Source organism: Clarias gariepinus, chromosome 5, assembly GCF_024256425.1.
Source record: "Clarias gariepinus isolate MV-2021 ecotype Netherlands chromosome 5, CGAR_prim_01v2, whole genome shotgun sequence".
Classification (NCBI taxonomy): domain Eukaryota; kingdom Metazoa; phylum Chordata; class Actinopteri; order Siluriformes; family Clariidae; genus Clarias; species Clarias gariepinus.
Window position 1 is genome coordinate 11,982,993 of NC_071104.1, and position 23,508 is coordinate 12,006,500.

At 41.0% G+C, this 23,508-nt stretch overlaps 1 protein-coding gene and 1 pseudogene across 1 annotated transcript; one reads left to right on the top strand and one right to left on the bottom strand.

Moving 5' to 3' along the window:
- Window positions 1-1,585: 1,585 nt before the first annotated feature.
- On the bottom strand, window positions 1,586-3,438 carry LOC128524011 (uncharacterized; annotated as a pseudogene).
- Window positions 3,439-17,248: 13,810 nt separating this feature from the next.
- LOC128523858 (zinc-binding protein A33-like) lies at window positions 17,249-21,012 on the top strand. The gene is made up of 6 exons (XM_053496009.1): window positions 17,249-17,787; window positions 19,045-19,140; window positions 19,259-19,489; window positions 19,621-19,643; window positions 19,730-19,848; window positions 20,243-21,012. Exons 1-6 carry the CDS (start codon window positions 17,389-17,391, stop codon window positions 20,785-20,787), a joined length of 1,413 nt encoding a protein of 470 aa, XP_053351984.1. The 5' UTR covers window positions 17,249-17,388; the 3' UTR covers window positions 20,788-21,012.
- Window positions 21,013-23,508: the final 2,496 nt, after the last annotated feature.

Below are 23,508 nucleotides of genomic sequence, written 5' to 3' on the forward strand. Positions count from 1 at the left end.
CACGCCCGTGGACCTTGTGTTCGGGCCTCCTCCACAAGTGGATTTACCCGCGAAGCCGGGGATGGATTACTTTTGTTCTTTAAAAGACAAACTGTTTCGTGTCCACGAGCTGGCGCGTAGACACTTGGCGAACGCCGGGGTGAAGCAGCGCCGCTTGTATGATACTCACAGCCGGGGGCGAGACTTTGCTGCTGGGGAGCAGGTTTGGGTGTATTCCCCCGGAAGAAAAAGGGGGCTCTCGCCTAAGCTTATGTCGCACTGGGTGGGCCCCTGCACGGTCGTTGCTCAGCTCTCCGACGTAGTCTACCGGGTGCGGTTGACGGGGCGGTCGCGATTGGTCGTGCTCCACCGGGACCGGCTCGCTCCCTACCAGCCCCACGTCAGCAAAACATCGAGCTCTGTGGAGGCCGGTCCGCCTCAGGAAGAGGGCTGCGCCCCGCCTTCCCCCGCAAAAAGACTCCGGCGTTCACAACGCCAGCGCCGACCACCGTCACGCCTGCTAGACTGATTTCGCCATGGTGACCGGGGACGGTCGCGGCTCGGGTGGGGGCAGTGTGGCGTGGGTGGGGTTTGAGTAATAACCATCATGCTTTGCGGGAGGGACTGTTATGTGTTCACCGTGTTGGGGAAATGTGTCTGGGGTAGTGGCTTCGGCCAGGGTGTGTGTGTGTGAATCAGAAGTGTGTCTTGTTGATTGTTTGTGTGACTTTCGTGCTATGGAAAATAAAGTACTCCCAGCCATTTGCATTGGGCAGCAAGGAAGCTCACTCGTCTCTCCACGCTCATTGGTAGCTGTGAAAAACGCTACAATATCAATAAAACCACAAAACCCCATACAATACAAATTTTAAAGTGGCTACCAAATGCTTACGACACCGAAAGGTGTTCCTCATACAAAAGGGTATTCTTTTATTAATTGTTGCGTATCCTCACACAAACAATATTACTAATTATGCGCAACTCCGTATTAACTTGCTTTCCCCTATTGCCATCCAATCAAGGCCCACTTGACAATGAGTACAAATTAATATCAAGACTATCTACCTTTTTACATTGCCCTCTTAGCAACTCAAATAGACACTCAAATGCGCTCTCTCATACCACCTGTTATTGCTGCCATCAATCAATGCCCTCTTGAGAACAAAACAGACAAATGCAATGCTTACTTTATCAATTTACTATCAGTACAACAGTTAGTGAGCTGATGCATGCATTTCTTTCTGGAACCAAAGCCCATGTAGAGACTACTTAATTTGGAGAGGTCTTTATCAGGTGTACTTACCACCATGGGTTATTCCAGCAAACAACACAAACTAAGTCTATAAGCAAAAGTCGCTTACCTTTTTTAGGTGGCCACCTGTTTGTGCTGCCCGCCAAGGATGCCCACGGTGATCAGACACACCTTTGCCCCTTCACCACCCTGCTCGCAGCGCCAAGATGTTGTGGAAATTGATTGAAGACCCAGGCTTTGGTTTCAGAAGATCTCGACCTTTATTTATCATGCAATAACGGCCGGGGGAGACTGCAGAATCGCAACACTGTCCCGTCGGCTCCCCACTTATATAGTCAACCAGGACAAAAGAATTTATTCTACATGCAATGATGTCATCCCAAACATCTGGGGTTCATTAAGCTTCCCCAGTCTAGGGGACCTCAACATATATATCAGATCGCTTATGCAAGCAGAATTTCAGGCCTATACGTGCAGCTTCGCACGCACATTTTTGAGTACTTTCATATGGGGTACCATTCATTTCTTTAAAGTAAGTAAAGTAATTAACTAACTTAATTAATTAACTTTAATATAAATGGAAAGCTAAACAAGAAAATCTTAAAATGTGGATTTGCAAGGTCAAACAAACAATGAACAATCAAGCAAATTAATCCAATAGAAATGAAGCACTAGTTTCAAAAAGTGTCTTTGTGTGCAAGAACATGCATGTGCATTTAGATGCATGTGTGGCAAAAAGTCACACTTTTAATGTGTACTCTACTTTGCAAATATCTTTTTTTGCAGTAGAAGCAGAGTACGTTTGTCCTTCTGTCTTTACTGCTAGGACAGACCTGACACCTCTTTTTTTTTTTTTAGAATCAGGTGGCCTTTAGTGGGGTTGTGGCTGTGGCTGTGTAGGTTGATGTTAAGGCAGTGCTGGGCGAAAAGGATGCTGACACGGATGCTGTGTTGTTGATGGTGTGGAAGGAGTGCTACATGGACTCCTCAAGAAACATTCTCTGCTTGTTTTTTCTGGTTGAGTTCCACCATAGGTGAATGTGGGTCCACAACACAAATGCATTGTATGCAGACACATCTAGAATGTTATAAAACACAACCATTGGCCATCTCCTGGTCATTCTCTGGCAGGTGTGTCTGTCAGCTTGTCCAGGTTGTCCACTCCACCTTTGTTTTTAATATAGTTCAAGATAATTATGAGCGTCTTTGTGAAAAGTGGACATAAGTATCACACTCCGGTGTTTTTTTGGACAATATGAAACAACCGTGGTGGTGTCTGTAAAAGCAAATTTTAAAGAAAGTGGAGCCCTGTCCTTCACCTGCAAAATTTTGGCAGGCAGCTCAGGTTTATTTTTTTTTTCCGTGCCCACCATGGTAAGTTTCCACCTGAAAAGTTCTTGTCCAAGGTCATAGCTGGTAAAGAAATTTTCACATGTGATATTGTGACCCCGCAGTCCAGTAGTCATATCAAGGACTACACATTTTCCTTAATTTTTCTCAGGAATGCCACTGGCATGTTTGCCTGTGTAAATCTGCAGATTACATGCATAGCTGGTTTTTGCATCACAGGCTGCCCAAAATTATCCCGTATTTCCCTGTACATGTACTCCCGGAATGGGCATTTTCCACAGAAAGAGACAAAACGTTCATCTACTGTTACCTTTGGCCCTGGGTTGAACATCAGTGGAAGGAGCTGCACCCACCTTTTCCAGACATCCCTGATGGGAGCAGTCTTGTCAGATTTTTCTCTAGTTTTTCTGTCGTCAAATCTAAGAACTCTTAATAGCGTTCGAAATGACTGAAGTGACATTGTTACCGGAAAATATTTCTGTGGCCTCATTGCTGGATTTGTAAACACCAGCAAGAAGAAGAACACCAATATAAGCATCAGGTATTCCTCATTAATGTCATTCCACATGTCGCCATGAACCTTTTTTTCTTCAGGGGTTTGTAATAGCAATCATGACTTTCTTTACTGACAATGGCATAAACAGATCAAAATGTGCCTTGATGTCACTTACTCTCATCACAGCAAACCTTGTGATTCCAGGGGTCATTTTGATGACATTTGCAGCAGCTGCCCTGCCATGTAAGTCAGGAGTTACTGAGCTCCAACAGATGTTGCCACTTTTGTTCACTTTTGGATTTGAACGTTTTATCAGGAGTGAGTGCAGCTTCAGCGTCGGTGAGCTCCCCTTCAGACTCATCAGATGTGTCTGTGCCTTCTGGTAGATACTCTACAATGTCTTCCTACTCGAAACCCTGCTCATCTGTATCACTATGCTGTTCTGTGTCCTCTGCCTCATTTTCTGAAAATATATAATCCAGAGCTTGGCTTATTGTAAATCGTCTTCTCGATAGATAAAGTGGATAAACTCATGATTGAAATGTATTATTCTATACTTTTTCCCATTCAATTTTACTATTATTAGAAATCAATTCAGATAACCTTATTCTTGCTTTTGAAAAAATCTCTGCGTTATGAGTTGCAAAGCAGAAATTAGTACTTGAAAGTCTTTTGATTAGTTCTTAAAAGTCTAGGATTGATTTTTCTCCTTTTATGTAATTTAATATTAGAATACCTCTCTCTGTCCAAGATGTTTGTACAAATGGTTTTCCACCAGAAAGTAAATTTTAATTGTGCCAAATAGGGTTATGGGTGTGCCAGATAGTTTTAGAAGAGAAGAGACTTTCTATTTTCTTAAGTATTTGAAGAGTGTAGGACAGAATAGAACCGTAGTATAAAGAACACTTCCTGTAAAAAAAAAGCCAGGAAACAGAAAGTCTTGCAGACGAATTGGTCCAATTAGGTCTTTTTCTATTTGTTTCCACAAAGATTGTGAACAGGGATCAAACCACTTCACAACCGGGAGCGGAACAAAGGACCAGTGATACCATTTAAAGTTGTGGCAGCCCCATCCACCTTCCGATTTGCTTTTGAAGTGTAGACCACTTAATGCGTGGACGTTTTCCATTCCATACATATTTGATCAGTAAGGAGTTTTTACTTTTTCCAATAAATTGCTGGTGGAGAAAGAGGGACCATGGAGCTAATGAAATTAATACGAGGCAAGATATTCATTTTTATTGATGAGATGGAGGTAGGAATGAAGGTAGACACATTCATCTTTGGATATCAGCTTCAACATTTTTATAGATTAACATATAATTGACTTTTAAGATGAGGGATAAGAAAGGCCTCAGTTCAATCCTTAAGTATTTAACTTGCGTTGATATCTGAATATTATTGTTAATAATAAGGGCATTGGAACCTCCTGAATTAAGAGGCATCAAAATCGTTTTAGAATGATTGATTTTAAATCCAGAAAGCTTGCCAAATTCATCCATAACTTTAAGGGCATTAGGGAGTGAACATTGTAGGTCAGAAAAACAATAAAGTATCATCTGCATATAGAGAAATGGAATGGACTGATGTGCCCAACTGATTTGGAGTAAAATACTGACACTGACTAATAAACTGTGCCAAGGCTTCTATTGAATGAATCTGAGATATCTGAAATAAGCCCATTGGTACAGTAGATACTCTGGCCATGGGATTATTGTATAGGGTTAGTATCATTCTAATAAACTTATTGCCAAAAAAGAACCTTTTCAATGTATACCATAAATACCCCCATTCCAGCCGATTAAAGGCTTTTTCAGCATCTATAAATAAGAGGCCACTAGGTGTTTTTAGTTTCCCTGATTCACTGATAACATGTAACACTCTACGCACATTATCCGCAGCCAAACGGCCAGTAATAAATCCTGATTGATCTGGATCAATTAATTTATGAATCACTGATTGTAAGCGTCTGGCAATAACTCTAGCGTATATTTTAACATCTTCGTTAATCAAGGAAATAGACCTATAATTAGAACAATCTGAATGGTCTTTGCCAGGTTTAGGTAAAACTATAAAGCCGTATTAATATCTTTATGAAAGTGGCATTTGAACATGGTGTCATTAATAATGCGTAACCAGATATGACCTAGTAGATCCCACAGCACCAAATATAAATCGATTGGGATGCCGTCAATTCCCGGTGAATTACCCTTATGAGAATCCATTGCTGCATTATAGAGTTCTTTCAATGTAATTTCAGAATCTAAACTATCAGTTTTTTTTCTTTTGACAGTTCGTCAAAAAAAATATTTAACCGGTCTATGTTAGGTTGTGTTTCTGAAGTATACAATTTTTCAAAAATGTTTTTGGAATGTTTTATTGATCTCCATGGGATGCGAGGTGAGATCATTTTTAGGGCTTTTGACTGCTTGAATATTAAAACGTTGTTTATGTTTTTTCAGAGTGAGCGCAAGGGGTCGACTTGGTTTACTGCCGTCTATGTAATATTTATGTTTTGTAATATGCATTAAATATTCTGTTCTTTGTCGAAGCAAATCATTAAGAGCAGCCCTTTCAACAATCAATTTTTGTTGTTTTTCTTCAGAAAATTTAAAACCCAATTCCCTCTCTAATTCCCCACACTTACTCTCTAATGTTGATAATTGTTCAAGATATTTATATTTTTTTTAGTCTGGCAGCGAATAAGATGGCATTATTTCTTAAAAACATTTTGATAGATGCCCAGAACATGTCTTGATTAGAAACAGAATTTTGGTTTAAGTTAATAAATTCAATCAGTTTTGCTCTCAGTTAGAAAGGAATTCTTCATTTTGCAGTAAGAAAGTATTAAATCTCCATCTGGAAGGTTTACATAAAGTGTTAATCTGGAGATGTGCAAATACAGCATTATGGTCTGAGATACTTTGTGTTAGAAATTCAATATTTTGATTAGATCTGGAAGTAATGATGATGAAAATAGAATATAGTCAATTCTCGAGAATGATTTGCAACTTGGGGAGAAATAGGTATATTCTTTGACTGTAGGATTATGCAGTCGCCAAGCGTCACATACATCTAAATCCGCAGTGAACAATCTCAGTGCTGTAGAAGATTGAGACTGTGCTACTGAGCTTGACGGATTGGAACGGTCCAAAGTTGTGTCAATCAAGCAATGCATTCATGTCTGCTCCAATGATAATTGATTATCCATTAAGAGATAAAAGATGAGCGAGAGTTTTTGAAACATTTGGCAAAAAGTAGGTATCATATGAATATGGGGGGAAAATATTAACAAATGCCAACTTCTTTCCTTCTACTGAAATACAACAATATGCAACTCTACCATCATTATCCAAACCTGTATGTTCAACAGTAATATTAGAATTGCATTTAAGCAAAATTATCACCCCTTTTTTTTTAGAACCATAATTGAGGACACTATGGGAATATAATGTCTGTTTTGCAATCTTTGGTTATCTGATGCAATTAGATGGGTTTCTTGGAGGAATGCTACATGAATCTTTTTTCTATGTAAAAGATCTAAAACCTTTGTGCGTTTGATAGGAGTATTTAACCCCCTAACATTCATTGATAAAATATTAATTCTAACCATAATCTATAGTTAGGAAGCTTACGCAAATTGAGACATGAAAATTATAGTATACTAAAAAGATGTCAGTTAAAGTTTTTACAGATATAAACAGAAAACTTGAAATTTCTGAGTGCTTTATGTGCCTGAGCGCCCCCTCCCTCTCCCAAATCCCCCAATTAGCCAACGTCTGTGGCGATCACGTGGCAATGTCTAAGCACTAATTACCCTATCAACCCCCTGAGAAAAGTGATTTTTAGAGGAAAGTTAATTTTACAAAACACTGTATTCAAATGCAAAATTGACAACTTCCTAACTGAATTTTACTTCACAGATTTTAAACTGGAAACTGAAACCTTTCTTTATCAAACAGTCATAAAATAGATAAACAGTAACTCGTTATATAATACTATCTGACTAACACCCTAAACAGAAAAAAAAACTTTGTCAAAGAGTGTTTAAAGTCAGAATGCATTTGCACAACAAAGATTGCCATTTTGCTTTAGTAAATAACAAGGGTGCAAGCAGAAAACGCTTGTTCCCTTTCAAAGGCTACACTCGATGCTGCGTGAAAACGCCATGGGAACATCTTGTCATGTTGCCGGTTGTGAAGCATGTGTGTACCAAACACGCCAAATTTTTGGCGTTTATAACCTCGGTCAGGTGACCTTATCTGATGGGATGCACCCACAGTTTATAAATAGGAGTGAACCGGAAACATTCCTCAGATTCTTGTCTTCACCTAGTTGTGAGCGTGTGTGTCTAACCAGCAAAAATAAGTGTTTAACTCACCGATAATGGCAGAGTTTAAACGAGATGTCCCTCCGTGTGCATAATCCATATCGGAGGGCGATCTCTACACTTTACTGCTTCGATTAAGTGCTACGCGCGCGCCTCGCATTTGAGAAGCCTCGAGCCGCCGCGCATTCCTGGGGCTTAAACTCGTGCATCCGGCAGAGCAGTGAGAGACGGATTTAAAACTCCTTTCTTTCGCGTTCTCATCGGATCGGGAAATCCCTCTATCCGCTCTCAAGCGCGCGCTGCGCTTCTTGTGAATGGGCAAGGATAAACATCCTCTCCTGCTTCCGCGGAGATGGTAATAGCCTCTAAGCACTTAAAAATAAATAAATAAAAACATAGACAGCAGGTTCTGTCAGGTGGCCGGGGGCAGAGCCTCAACGACGCTCTCTCCCCTTTTCTTAGCAATCTCCATATGAGTTAACCCTTTCATGGAGTAAGCTGTATTCATCCCGTGTTTTCCTGCCATCAACTTATTTATTTATTTAAATATAGTTGAGGTAGAATGATGACACCCAGATAGAAGAGACGCTTCCAGGCTATCTCTCTTCTGGGACATCATCCTTCCTGAAAAGCTATTACTTCCTTTCAAGCTGTGTAGACTTTTTATCTTCCCTGGAGGGAAAAGCTTTTCAGGCAGCAGGTCAGGTTGGCGCATTGCACACCATGGCGGTTTTGCATGCCTACCAGGCTGACCTGCTGAGAGACTTGAGTACTGGCGGGGCTCTGCAAGGTAGGCGTATTGGACTTACGCCGGGCCACAGACTTGTCTCTTCGTGCAATAAAGCAGACGGCTCGTGCTATCGGCCGTTTTATGGCTGCTATGGTCTCCTTGGAGAGGCACTTGTGGTTGAATCTCAGGGGCATTAAGGAGAAGGATCGTGTATTCCTCCTTGATGCCCCATCTCGCCTCCCGGCCTACTTGGCTCGGTCGCCACTAGGTTCATGAGGCGAAGTTATATAACAAGCCTTCGGGAAATTCCTTCCCCGCCTTCTCAAGAGTCGGGACTGTCGGCCACCCAGTCTCGACCGGGTCTGACTGTTGCGAGGCGTGAAACACACAAGGAGAGTGTTTTTGAGCTAGGCACCCCCTCGCAAGATTGGGGTGCGTCACGCAATCCGCCTCAAAAGAGGTCAGACTGGCATATTGTCTTCACAAAGAAGCCCTGAGGTTCATGTGCCCAGGACCTTGGGGGGGTGGCCCCCCAATGGGGAGAGGCACGCAGAATTCCTTTTAAAGAATGAAGTGTTCTCCCTGGCACCCCCAGGAGGTTGGTGTTCTTGCTCCGCCACCAATGGTGTTTTGGGCAACTCCAGTCTCCAATAAAATGTTAGTTCTTCGGGTTTTTCCTGCCGTGTTTCAGGATGCCGAACATCTAACATCCCCCCCATTTAACCAAGCCGCTGAGCTTTGCCCCTTTCTGAGAAACTGGCAGCGTGGAAGCTACTGCCAAGTATATCTCCTTGGGTACTAAGCACTGTACAGAGAAACTACAGGATTCAGTTTTCACATCACCCTCCGCATTTCAATGGCGTGGTCTCCACTTCCATGAAACCGGAAAGTGCAAGAGGAACGGGGGGCTGCGTCCAATTTTTTAGATTTTGTGGGCTTTACCGCTATCTAAAAATAAATCAATGGAAATATTGCCACAACACAGGAGGTTCCTGAGGTTCGCTTTCGGGGGCGAAGCTTACTAGTATCAGGTCCTTTCATTTGGTCTAGCTTTTTCACCTGCACATGCACAAAATACATGGATGTAGTTCTGGCTCTTACGACTCCAGAGCATCCGCATTGAATTACATGAATGGCTGGCCCAGTCTCAGTAGCTAGCGGTTCGACATCAGCATGTCGTTCTAGCTAATCTTTGTTTCCTAGGATTGAGATCCAATGCCATGAAAGCATGCTCTTTCCTGTTTAGAGAACAACATGGTGTCACATGGAATTTGAGCGTAAGCGGCCACAGCTGTCTCCCGCTCGTGTCGAATCCATTCTCAACACCGTCAAGGAAATCAAGCTAGACCAGAAAGTGACCATCACTTTCAGAGATTTTAGCTCTCATGGCAGCTGTATCCACGGTGACACCTTTGGACCTTCTGCACATGAGAGCATTTCAGTTGTGGCTAAGAACCAGGGGATTTTACTCTAGGGCCAATCCCCAATAAGGGCTATGCGCCAGGTGCTTCGTACCCTTCCTATGTGATTCAGACCCCGGTTTCTGACTCTAGGTCCCACTCTAAGTTTGTCTTGTCGTCGCATATGCTAACGACAGACACTTCCCTCATGGGCTGGGGTGCGGTCTTAAATGACCGTCCAGCCCAAGGGAGCTGGAGAGGCCATCTTTTTGCGCGGCACATCAATTGCCTCAAAATCATGGCTCTATTTCAGGCCCTGAAGCACTTCCTCCAGCAGTTGAGACTACCATGTCCTAGTGCGGGTGGACAACACTATGGCACTATGTCTCATATATTAATCGCCAGGGCGGACTGTTCTCACGCCGCTAAATAGCTAGTGCACCAGATTCCTGTCCCTCAGGGCGATTTACATTCTGGGAAAATTTCATGTAGCGGAGGTGGACCTCTTTGCCTCGCAAGATCAGCAAATGTCCCCTTTACTACTCTCTGAATCTAAGTCAAGCTGGTCTTCCAGCCAGCGTAATTAAGACTATTCTAAGTACTAGGGCTGCCTCCCCTCAAATAAAATGTATTTGAAAGTTGGTGCATGACGAAGCAGGTAGACCCAGTCCACTGCCGAATTGTTTCAGTGCTGGAGTTTCTGCAGAAAAAATTTGTCCTCTGGCTTGTGCCCCCTTGTTGAACCACTAGAGTCAGCGCCTCAGGTTTCTGACACTTAAGATGTTTTTTCTAAATGGTGTTACCTCTCTAAGAGGATCGGACATCCCTATTGTTTTTGAAGCCTTCTGTCCTCCGCCTTTACAGCTTCGGAGCAGGAGAGACTTCACTCACCGTGTCCGGTACGTGCTCTTCAGATTAACGTCCACTGCATCAGCCAGTGGCGTAAGTCAGTGCAGCTTTTACATGTTTCGGGGCCACAAGCTGCGTGAGAGATGCTATTACCCTCTCCTATGAGGCGCGTGGGCTCACTTCGCCTCTAGGAATCAGGGCTCATTCAACCAGGGGAATCGCCTCATCTATTGCACTAGCAAGAGGTATTCACTTGCAGCAAGTATGTGACGTGGAGGGTTGGTCCTCTCCGCACACATTTGCCAACATGCATCCTATTGTTTTGAAGCCTTCTGTCCTTCACCTTTACAGCTTCGGAGCAGGAGAGACTTCACTTACTGTGTCCAGTACGTGCTTTTCAGATTTATGTCCACCGCATTAGCCAGTGGCGTAAGTCAGAGCAGCTTTTACATGTTTTGAAGCCGCAAGCTGCGTGAGAGATGCTATTGCCCTCTCCTATGAGGCGCGTGGGTTCACTTTGCCTCTAGGAATCAGGGTTCATTCAACCAGGGGAATCGCCTCATCAATTGCACTAGCAAGAGGTATCCCTTTGCAGCAAGTCTGTGATGCGGAGGGTTGGTCCTCTCCGCACACATTTGCCGATATGCATCCTATTGTTTTGAAGCCTTCTGTCCTCCGCCTTTACAGCTTCGGAGCAGGAGAGACTTCACTTACTGTGTCCAGTACATGCTCTTCAGATTTACGTCCACCGCATTAGCCAGTGGCATACGTCAGAGCAGCTTTTACATGTTTTGAAGCCGCAAGCTGCGTGAGAGATGCTATTGCCCTCTCCTATGAGGCGCGTGGGCTTACTTCGCCTCTAGGAATCAGGGTTCATTCAACCAGGGGAATCGCCTCATCAATTGCACTAGCAAGAGGTATTCCCTTGCAGCAAGTCTGTGACACGGAGGGTTGGTTCTCTCCGCACACATTTGCCGATATGCATCCTATTGTTTTGAAGCCTTCTGTCCTCCGCCTTTACAGCTTCGGAGCAGGAGAGACTTCACTTACTGTGTCCAGTACGTGCTCTTCAGATTTACATCCACCGCATCAGCTAGTGGCGCAAGTCAGAGCAGCTTTTACATGGTCTGGGGCCGCAACGGGGGGTGGCCCCCACTACACTGGGCTATTGCCCTCTCCTATGAGGCATGTGGGCTCACTTTGCCTCTAGAAATCAGGGCTCATTCAACCAGGGGGATCGCCTCATCTATTGCACTAGCAAGAGGTATTCCCCTGCAGCAAGTGTGTGACACGGAGGGTTGTCCTCTCCGCACACATTTAATACATTTATAGTTTGGATGTTCATGCTACTCCGGGCCCACGGGTCCTCGAGTCAGCTACCCAGACATAGTTCTGGGACCTTCTCGGCCTTGTGCGCACACGCTACACAACTTCGAGTCCAGATACTTGCAGTGCGGCGGCGTTGGTACTCTCGTTCCCATAGCGTTTTCACGCAGCATCGAGTGTAGCCTTTGAAAGGGAACGTCTCGGGTTACTTTGCTGTAACCCTGTTCCCTGAAAAGGCGGGAACGAGATGCTGCGTCCCAATGCCGCACTGCCTATGTGACCGGACGTCCGTTCAGACAAATCAATCTAAGGAATGTTTCCAGGTCACTCCTATTTATAACCTGCAGGTGCGTCCCATCAGATGACGTCACCTGACCAAGGTTATAAAAGCCAAAAATTTGGCATGTTTGGTACACACATGCTTCACAACCGGCAACATGACAAGATGTTCCCATAGCGTTTTCACGCAGCATCTCGTTCCCGCCTTTTTAGGAAACAGGGTTACAGCAAAGTAACCCGAGACGTGTTTCATGTATGACACGGATTTGTTAACCATACAACGCTAGTGATTCTATACATCCTCTTCCTTCATTGGTACCTGTAACTGGAGGTTTAAAGATATACGAGGCATCGATATAGTCACGCCATCTAAGTCCTTGATGAAATCATCCACATCCTCCGGAGATTCGAATGAATGCTTTTGACCCTAGTAGGTGACTCTTTGTAGCACTGGATATATCAGGAAAAATTCAGCGCCTTTCTGATGGAGCTTTACTCTAACGCCCGAAAATGCTTTCCTCCGTTGCGCCGTCTCAGGACTGTAGTCAGCATAGAATTCCAGAGTTGTTCCTCCAGGCAGAGTCGGTTTTGCTTTACATGCCACTTGAAGGATAGCTTGCCTGTCCGGATAACGAAGAAGACGAAATATCATAGAGCGAGGTTTAGATGAGTTGGAATTCGAGTACACTCAGTGAACTCTGTCAATCTCGATCGGGCACGGGCGCAATGAGAGGTCGGGGATCCATTTGGGTAGCATTTTTTGCAAAACGCCGGCAGGGTCATCCCCTTTCATTCCCGTTGGTAAATTAACCAGGCGTACATTGTTGCGGCGTGACCGATCTGTTCCATCTGAGACAGGCAAAGATTTGTATCTTTTTTGTTTTACGAAGACTACCTTGAACATTATACACTTTCGTTGTGATATTTACCAAACTTTTACCCAGAGACTCCATTTTTCTTTCAGTGTTCGGAGAACAGCACCATTCTCATTAATATAGTTGTTAAAAGGAATAAGAGCCAACTTTATTGCCTCTGTTAGCATGTTGGAAATCATTTCGCACATGGCCTTCTGTTGCACTCCGATTGCACGGCTCGTCCGTTTTGAGGCATTTTCCGCTTGAATCTTGCTTTTGAGGTGACATCAACTTTTTACCCGTTACCATACTTAAAATATAACTTATATGTTGACAAGACAAGAGATGATCTTTCCTCAATATTAAAGAAATTACAGAAAATAGGAGTTTTTTTTTTAACGGAGCCTAGTGCTGAGCAGTCATCTTGCAGCGGCGCGCCACCGGAAGTCCCTTTGACCCTAACTACTGTTTTATAACCTTAGTTTATAACTAGGTCAAAACTGACCCTACCAACACAAAGGTAATAATTTTCACCAAAGCATTTTATAATTTAGTAAAAAAAAAATTGTTTTGTTTTATTTTAATTAAATACAGACTTATGACAAAGTCAAAAAGCCTCGATGCAATAAACAAAATTAGGTAGTAGTTTTATGCATTTAAAAAGCAATTTAAAAAACTCAAAATTCCATATTGAGTAAAATTTTACTTGGGCAGTGAAGGAAGAGATCAGGTTTTGGTCAGCCCCGCAGTCCACTAAAGCATGAGTGACATAAGATCGGACCATTTAGTGTGAAAGAGCACATGGCCTGTCTAACCGCAGTAAAAGCAAATGCTGTCATCTCTCTTATGCTCCTTTGATGAAATACGTGAACAGTTTATCTGCATGGGTTCCGTTTAATTAGCCCTACCCTTATCCCTGTGTCGGAAAAAACCCATGTTGCATTATGTGTCCCAGATTTGTTGACTGGTCCCCCCTCTGTCATGACCCACCAAGCCACAGCCCCGCCACACTCCTGTTCATGTTTGATCACATTAAAGGAGGCCATTAAAGGAGTTCCTAAAAAAACAGCGTTACAGAGGTGAAGCAGGCAGCCTGATCATGACTCTACCATGCTGAGAAAACTTTCTACCTCACTTGTGAAACAGTGCATTACTGTTTTTATTCTCATAACTGTTTTCTGTTATTCTGCAAAATCAAAAGCCCTGTTTTGACTTCAACATTTCTCATATTTCAATTTGTATTTACTTATTAATATCAACCATATCCACTTCCAACTAGTAAATGTAAAATCTTGGGGAAAAAACAATATCATGAAAAAGTTTATTTTCACTTAGAATTAAATTTTAAATGTGTACCTTTCATATATTCTACAGTAGATTCATTACATGCAAAATAAAATATTTAAAGACAGCTTACAGCTACTGAAAATTCAAAAGTACAGTGGAACCTTGGATTACAGGCATAATTTGTTCCGGAAGTATACTCATATATCAACACTTGTAAATCAAAGTGAAGAAATAATAAAAACTCTGATTATTCATTTCACAACCCAGAAAAATAAATACATAAAATATTTAATACAAAGGATAATGTAAGGATTTCTTGAATTTTGGTAGACCTCCTTTTGTCTACTCAGTGCTCAGCCTGTATTCTGCTTGTTCCGCCTGGCCAGGGAACCCCTTAATGAAAAACACAGAACTCAGTGCTCAGTGACATGTACAATGTTTATTGTGGGAGACAGGAGTATATATACACATACACACAAAGAACCAAAGAAAAGGTGGATTCAGGAGTGTTAACATCCAGTCTGGAATGCTTTTAAAAGATAAGGTAAGGAAGAAAATAAATTTAGGAGTAGCTTTGCATTTACGAGCGTTCAACAGTTTTATGACCTTTACCATAAACTACTATAGAATGTGTTTATTGAAAGTGCAGCTCGTGTCGTGAGAAAAGGAAGAAAAACACTCTGTTCTCACGCACACAGAATATCATGAAACACACTTAAAATCAAATATTCCTTACAGTAAATTCCAAGTAAAAATAAAACTACTTAACCTGCACTTTACCTTTAAAAATATATAAATCCCGACAGATGAGTGTTTCTGTTAGTGTGTATGCGCGCACACGCACTGTGTACAGTGTACAGTATGTTCTGTGTGCACGCACTGTGTATGTGTGCGTGTGTGTGAAGTCAAAGTAAAAGGAGAGAAGGAATGACCCCCTTCCCTCTCCCTCCTCTTATCTTACACAGTAACTCTTCCTCCTCTCTTTTTTGAGGTTAAAGATCTCTCTCTCTCTCTCTCTCTCTCTCTCTCTGTCAGCCTGCACACTGTGTGTGTGTGTGTGTGTGTGAGTCATTAGACACTGTGCCTCTCCGCTCCTCCTCTCGCCCTCACACTATTGGTTAAGTTGTGATCACTTGATGCTCTTTGTCTAAACAAGAAGTGAATGTGTGCTACATAATACTTGATAATACTTGGTACTCGTAAATCAAGACTCTAGTCTAACGTTAGTTAAAATGTATACTAAAATCTAACCAGGTTACTTGCAATCAGAGGTTCCACTGTATCATGTCTTCCTGCAACGAGGAATCCGTCACCCTTGATGCTAAAACAAAGGTTAAAATGTACCTGAAATCAGGACCATTCAACTGTGAATAATGTGTTGTACTTCTAAGTTGGTCACAAAACAAGTGTACATTAGATGGTTTAGAACGACTAGAAACAATGCTTTGGATGTAAGGTAGAGTTGGAGGTTAAATATTTCATCTCTTTTCTATTGAGTCTATTAGTGTTCTGCATAGTGTCTATAAGAGTCACATGACAAACGAACAAATTATTTGGACCAGAAGACTTATGAGAAGAACTGCTATAATGCACTGCATAGCGTCCTGTGTAATGCACTGTGTAGCATCTATGAGAATTATTTATGAGAGTCATGTGACAAAAGAACAAACCATTTGGACCAAGACTCGAGTGGCAACTACAGATGGTACTCAACCAAAATAATGGTTTAACAGCGTGTCTCATGGCAACAGCATTTGGGTTTGTGCATTTGGTTTTGCTGGCTTTAGCTCTGAGTGGTGCCATATACATAACTGTAGACTGACGCCTCAGGCTTTAGTTCCTTTTCTCAAGGATTAATGAGCTGAAGCTCCTTTAGAGCTCCTTTAGATAAAATTTGGACCCACTAAAGTTTGCTTACAAGTCAAACAGATCCACAGTCGATGCAATCTCATTTGCTATGCAGAAAATCATGACACACCTGGAGATAAAGGACAGTTACGCCAGACTACATTTTATAGACTACAGCTCACAATACTATCATCCCCTCAAAACTCATAATCAAGTTGCATAACTTTGGATTGTCATCTGCATTGTGTAATTGGATACTGAGCCTCCTTCCTGGTAGACTCCAGCATGTCCACCTCAGAAAACACTTCTTCAACATCCTCATCATGAAGACAGGCACTCATTAAGGCTGTGTACCCAGCCCTATGCTGTACACTCTCTTCACTCATGACTGTGTAGCTGCCCAGCTCAATAATGTCATCGCAGATGACACTACAGTCATTAAACTCATCACAGGCACTAACAAGGTTTCAAATCTGATCACATGGTGTGAGGCTAATAACCTCACACAGAAGATCAGTAAGACCAAGGAGATGGATATGGACATGAGGAGAGGTCAACGTTTCTACCAGCTATTACTTATTAAAGGCTGCGAGGTAGTAAGAGTGGACAGTTATAAATTCCTGGGTGTCCATATCTGTGAAGACCTTAAGTGGACAGAACACACAACACAGCTGGTTAGCACATCCACCCACCCCAGGGGCTTAAACTTGTCCATCCACAATACATACAGTTAACTGGTGTTATATATTATAATGATAGTGTAATGATGTAGCTGTTAAAAAAAATCTAAATGTAGAAAGAATGTCAGATTTACAAGATGTCAGTTTTCTAACTGAGACCCAGTTCGGCCATTGGAAACTGGAAAAGTGAGTTCAACAGTTTCCCATAATAAAGAATTTAAAAGACTCAGATTCATCAGTGAATAAATAAGTATCAAAATGTCTAGTAATCTATCTGTAGTCAGTGCTCAAATGTATATTCATTAAGATTAACACCTGGTTGGGTTTGATATTGAAACTATTCCCACACAAAGCTCCACTTTCAACTCTTAAATTAGAGTGTGTATGTAATGACTGACAGGAGGTGCATCCAAATGCAAACCAGACTTCCTGCCCTGGATGCCATAAACTTGTGCTAAGGCCAAAACGTAAGCTTTTTTTTTTTTTTTTTGAACAGGTTAAACCTGACTCTAAAACACTTCCTATTAAGCGAGTGTTTGAGTCTGAAACAATTACAGTCCGCCACATACAGCCTGCAGTCTTCTGGTCTGGTGAGGATAGTTTAATTTTTATTTTTAGTTTAGTTAGCGATTACTAACTGGACCCACAAAGTATTGTTTTTAAATTTAATGATTAAAGTCAAAGTGACGCTCTCACATTTTGACTAAAGAACACAGTTGGTAAATAAAATGGCTTCTAAGTTTTCAGAGGATGATTTCTCCTGTCCTGTGTGCTGTGAAATCTACAAGGATCCTGTTCTTCTGCACTGCAGTCACAGTGTGTGTAAAGTGTGTTTGCAGGAGTGCTGGGTGGCAAAAGGTTCCAGGGAATGTCCTGTTTGTAGGGGAAAGTCATCTGAGGAGCAACCTCCTACAAATCTGGTGTTGAAGAACCTTTGTGAGACTTTCTTACAGGAGAGAAGTCAGAGATCTTCATCAGTGTGTAAAACAGTCTGCAGTCTGCACAGTGAGAAACTCAAACTCTTCTGTCTGGACGATCAGCAGGCTGTTTGTTTGGTGTGTCGGGATTCAAGAAGGCACACAAACCACAAATTCTGCCCTATTGAAGAAGCAGTAACTGACTATAAGGTATAAGGTTATGTGTTCTTTTAAAAAGATAATAGGAAATCATTTTATTCTACCAAAAATATCAGAGCAGTGATGTGAAATCTTATTCATGAAGGGCTGATGTCGATGCAGGTTTTTATTCTACCCAGGCAGATGTCACACCTCTCTCCTGAAAGCCAAGAATGACTAATTAAACTGGTAGAATCAGATGTGGCTTCTGCTTGATTAGATTGAAAGCCTGCACCCACACCGACACTTAAGGTGTGATAAGATTTGACTCATCTGATAAACATGTTTGATATAAAAATAGGTGCAATAATTAAGTTGTAGTTGCTTTTTGATTAGTTTATTTAAATAAATTACCGAATCTGTGAGTCTAATGTTTCATTATATACAGATTTCCATCATCTGAAGCCAGCAGAAACAGATGTTAGAGTGAAGCAGTGTACTGTACACAAATAAATGAAAATAATTTACACTTCTGCTTTACTCTACCATCTGCTTCTACAGGTACATGTATAACAAAGTTTTCACAAAAACAAAATATAAATTATTTTATGACTTTATTATTAGAACAGTACGAAAAAAAAAAAAATCTTTTCTGGGCAAAAGTTTCTGGGTTTTGCATGCATGAAAAAAGTAGCAGGTGTGACAGAAGGATTGTAGCTGGTTTTGCAAGATATTCAGTAAAACTAAGCAGCAAATTTCCTTATAAAACTGCAAAAATTGTACCCAAGACTATATTTTAAGCAATGGGTCATTACACCAATTACTGACCTAACACATTAACACCACTGCCAGATAAATTGAATAATATTGACTATCAATTATATACCAGTAAAATGGTGACAAGATCATTGGCAGCTAAGACTAATTTATGTTTGTGGGGCACAAAGCCTATTAATGCCTTTTAATGAATCCAAAAAGAAAAAAAAACATGTCGGCAATACCAATTATCCATCTGTCACTATAAGTCACTATCAGTCACTCACACCATTGTAGAGAAATTTTGGCCTATTCTTCTTTACAACATTGCTTTCAAAGTTTTGGGGCATTTGCTTCTGAACAGCTATTTTAAGGTCCCAGATTCAGTTGGGTTGATGTCCGGACTTTGACTTCAACCATTCTGATGTAGATTTACTAGTGTGTTTTGGATCATTGCCCAGTTGCATGACCCACTTTAAATGCCTTATTGGTTGCAAGAAGTAAATGATGCATAAAAAAAAGCTGAAAAAACAAACAAACAGTGTCTCCATGCAGTGTGGTGGTTTGTTTCAGGAGGAGCTCAAAACTGCACTGAAGCCTCTACAGGATAAACTAAAGATATTTAAAGACTGTAAACTGAACTGGAGTCAAACTGCAGAATATATAAAGGTTATAATCAATAGCATGTTTTTATTATTATTATTATTATTATTATTATTATTATTATTATTATTACTGTATATTTTGTGTCAGGGCATAATTATAAATCATTTGCTCATTACTGCAGATTCAGGCCCAACATACAGAGTGGCAGATTAAAAAGGAGTTTGAGAAGCTTCACCAGTTCCTACGAGATGAAGAGGAAGCCAGGATCGCTGCACTGAGAGAGGAAGAGGAGCAGAAGAGTCAGATGATGAAGGAGAAGATTGAGAAGCTAAGCAAAGACATATCATCTCTTTCAGACACAATCAGAGCCATAGAAGAGGAGATGAGAGCTGAAGACATCTCGTTCTTACAAGTGAGGATCATTCAATCAGTATTTATACTGTGAGAAAGTTAGGATAACTTTTTTCACTAACCAAAACATCACATTTCAGTGGTGTAAAATTGCCATTCATATCTACTGATGTTTGCTTTGTTGTTTTACAGAACTACAAGTCCACAGTGAAAAGGTGAGTGATGCGGTTCCTGTCTCTCTCGTTCTCTGTGTTTCTGAATCCAAACCCACAGCAACACTGACTTCTGAATGTTTTTGCAGAGCCCAGTGTACACTGCAGCATCTAGAGGAGCTTTCAGGAGCACTGATCCATGTGGCAAAACATCTGGCCAACCTGAAGTTTAGAGTCTGGAAGAATATGCAGCACACTGTTCAATACAGTAAGGCCTTATTCTTGTTAAGTGTGTGTGTGTGTGTGTGTGTTGGGGAGGGGGGGGGAATTTTTATGTGGTTCTCTATTTGTGTAATGTGTGATAACTCTCCATATTATCATTGTTGTTGTTGATGATGATGACGATGATTATGATGATGATTTGTTGACTCCTTATTTTGAACATAGTGTTAGGGAACAGGTATTATGCAAGATGTTCATTGCTGTCAGACTGTTTTAGAATACAGTGTAAAGGACATAAAGCATGCTGTTGGGTTATATATAAATTAATTTCTTTGCTTCAGGCAAACGTTAGCTGGAGCCATGCTGACATAATTTTTAAGTTAACATTTTCCTATTGAAACTAACTCTGTTTCTGCATGTGTGTGTGCGTGTGTTTTCAGCACCTGTAACACTGGACCCCAACACTGTTCATGCTGAACTCATTGTATCTGATGATCTGACCAGTGTAAGACTTAGTGATGAGAAACAGAAACTTCCTGATAATCCAGAGAGATTTGATAAATGGGAAAGTGTCCTGGGCTCTGAGGGCTTTAACTCAGGCACACACTGCTGGGATGTTGAAGTTGGAGACTGTACACACTGGTTTGCAGGTGTGATGATAGAATCTGCTAAGAGGAAGGGAGATGTATACTCCGCAAATGGGATCTGGTGTATAGGGTATTGTTCTGATAAATATGGAGCATGTTCTACACCACAGTCAGTCACTCTCCTCTCAGTAGCACAGAAATTCCAGAGGATCAGAGTGAAGCTGGACTGGGACAGAGGAAAGCTATCATTCTCCAATCCTCTCACTAACACACACATACACACTTTTACACACACTTTTACTGATAAATTACTGCCATTCCTTTATGTTTTTGCCAAACAATGTCCTGTAAAGATCCTCCCACTTGAATGCTCTGTAAAAGTGAATCAGATCATGTAGAGTTCATTAATGAAATACTGAACATTAAAATATTCATATTCTTTATAAAAGTTTGCTTTTAAAGAAACGTTTAATTGAGAATTGTTAAATAGGTTTCAATTTAAAGGGATTTTGAGAGAAAATAATGACCTACTCTGTTGAAATAAAGAAATATTAAATCAAAATGTGATATTAAGGTCAAATATCCACAGAGCACTTTTCTTTTCCATGAAGTTCACAGCTTTAAAAAACAAATAAACCACAGGATGAAATTAAATTCATGTCTGTTTTGGTGAAGATTTAAAAATCTGAAATAGATTATTTAATTTTAATGATGCATTTTAAGTTGAATTAAATAAAGTAAGTATTTAAAAGCTCATGTCTTTTCTGTATTTCCTTGTTAGCGCTGTGCTGTTAATCTTGGGTGAGATATGTGTATGTGAGTTTTGATACATAATGAGAGAGGCTTGTAAGTTATTGAAGCTCTTTATAATGATTATAATGTGAAGACGATTATAATTTTGTAACTGCATATAGGTTACTTTCTTCTTTTATAACTTTCCGTCTCTTTCTCTCTCCCTCTCTCTCTTTCTCTCTCTCTCACTTTCAATTTTATTCATGACAAAAAAAACAAAAAAGATTTTCATATAATCTTTTTATTTATCTTTATAAAAGGCGTGTGCCTGTGTTGTCGTTCCTTGCTTATTCCATACGCTGCCAGAAGGGGCAGGTGCGCAAAGGGGTGGGAAAACAAGGTTGGGCCCGCTTTCGATAATTAATGTTAACGGATCTCGGGTTCCCTCCACCTATAAAAGTGAGGCGCAGAGTTTAGTCCGAGGTCCAGGAAGAATGCAAAGAGTCATGCGGTGAAGCTATCAGAGAGTGGCATGCAAGCAGGACGATGTTACGCGCCCCCAGAGACTATAAAGATGAATGCAACCCCTTTGATCTCCGTGATGAGGACAGCACGAGAAAGAACTGCTCAAGCTCCCGCAAAACCTTCCCGCTCAGAGCCTGCCTTTGCATCCCCACTGCCGAAGAGGAAAAGGGAGTGGATCCTTGTCATGTAGCATCATGTAGCATGTATGCGCTTGTTGTTGTTTTGATGTCGAACATCATGTGATCACAACTGAGCCAATGGTTTTTCTCTCTTTTGCACTGCGGAATTGCGGGTAATCGTCTTCCCTGCTGGGTCTTAGTGTGTGTCTCTCACTGGTATAATCAAAATCCATGTGTGTTTAGCGCATATGTACTGTTTATTATAACACACGTATGTGCACGTGTAAAGCAAAAAAAAAGGCTCATTAGAGAAGTTAAAGATCCATTTTTTACTCTCTCTTTATCAGTCTGCCGTTATGTGTGTCCTTGGGCACTGTGCCCCTTCACACACACCCCCTCCTCCTCTCGCCTTCACACACACACACACACACACACACACACACACACACACACACACTGCTCTAGAAACCCTGCTCTGTTGCAATTTTTTGTAAGGGTAATGCAGGTGCATGTTATTCACAAGTTCTGACGCGTGTCTTTAGTTACACAGTGTCACTGACGACATCAGACGTTTCGTTGATTTCTTTGTCTCTTGTTTATTTTCAACATCAAAAACAACGGTTGTTCCACTGTAGTCACGACAAGTCGCTTGCTGTGTTCTGTAGCTTCGATAGATTACAGTTACAACAACTTATTTTACTGTATTCCTTTTAGCTTACTGTCTCACGGTCAAAAGCTTGTGTGCTCCACACCTTTCTGTATCCTTCCGTGTCTTAACAACAACTAACAATTGACGTGCGTGATAGACATGAAACTACATAACTGTGGGATGATGTCACAGAACAACTCATGAAATGATGTCACAATACAAATTATAAGTATGATACTTAATGCTTAATGCTTAACTAATAAACTGAAATAAGATAAACATAACAAATCACAAGAATGAAATATGGCCCTTACAGGTAAAGTGCAAGTTTACAGTTTTTTTTCACTTTACAGCACTGATTCCGTTAGTTAATTCTTTGCTATTTTTTTTAAATAAAACAGTCTTTCTGTTAATGTGTGTGTGAAACTCAAACAAGAGAGGAGGAAGGTTTACTGTGTAAAATGAGGGGCTAAGTCCTTCACTCCTTTTACTTTAGCTTCACCCACAAACACCCACACACACACAGCGCCTGAGTGCATAAACGGAAACACTTATCTGTCGGGATTTATTTTTACTTTTTTATATTTTGTATTAATTATTTTTATGTATAAATTTGTTTGGGCTGTGGAATGAATCATTTGAGTTTCCATTATTTCCTATTATTTGATTCACGAGTGTTTTGAAATACGAGCCAGCTTCCTGAATGAATTATGCTCGTAATCCAAGGTTCCACTGTAGTTACCTTTGAGTCTTTTCGGTCTGAATCGTTCATTCTTTTGTCACGTGACTCCCAAAAAACATGAATACATAAAAGTATCATTTTACTCACAACACACAAACCCATTAAACATTATACAATGGAGAGAGAAAAATTACCCACCATATTACATTAAAAAGAAAGCTCTGTGTAATTAATGCACAACAAATTGCAGAAAATGATAATAAATAAAAAACAACAGTATAAATTAAAGCATAAAAGATTTTAAACATACACAGAAACACCATATACTAATTTACATAACACCGCCTTTGATATACTGGGAGAACTGAAATGCTGTAATTATCATAGTATTCGTATACTTGGGTTCCCTTTC

Bases quoted from the DNA above. Each gene is read 5' to 3' on its own strand.
- LOC128523858 (XM_053496009.1), top strand. From the start codon at position 17,389: ATGGCTTCTAAGTTTTCAGAGGATGATTTCTCCTGTCCTGTGTGCTGT. The intron at 17,788-19,044 runs GTATAAGGTTAT...GGTTTGTTTCAG, and splicing joins AAGCAGTAACTGACTATAAG to GAGGAGCTCAAAACTGCACT. The intron at 19,644-19,729 runs GTGAGTGATGCG...ATGTTTTTGCAG, and splicing joins TACAAGTCCACAGTGAAAAG to AGCCCAGTGTACACTGCAGC.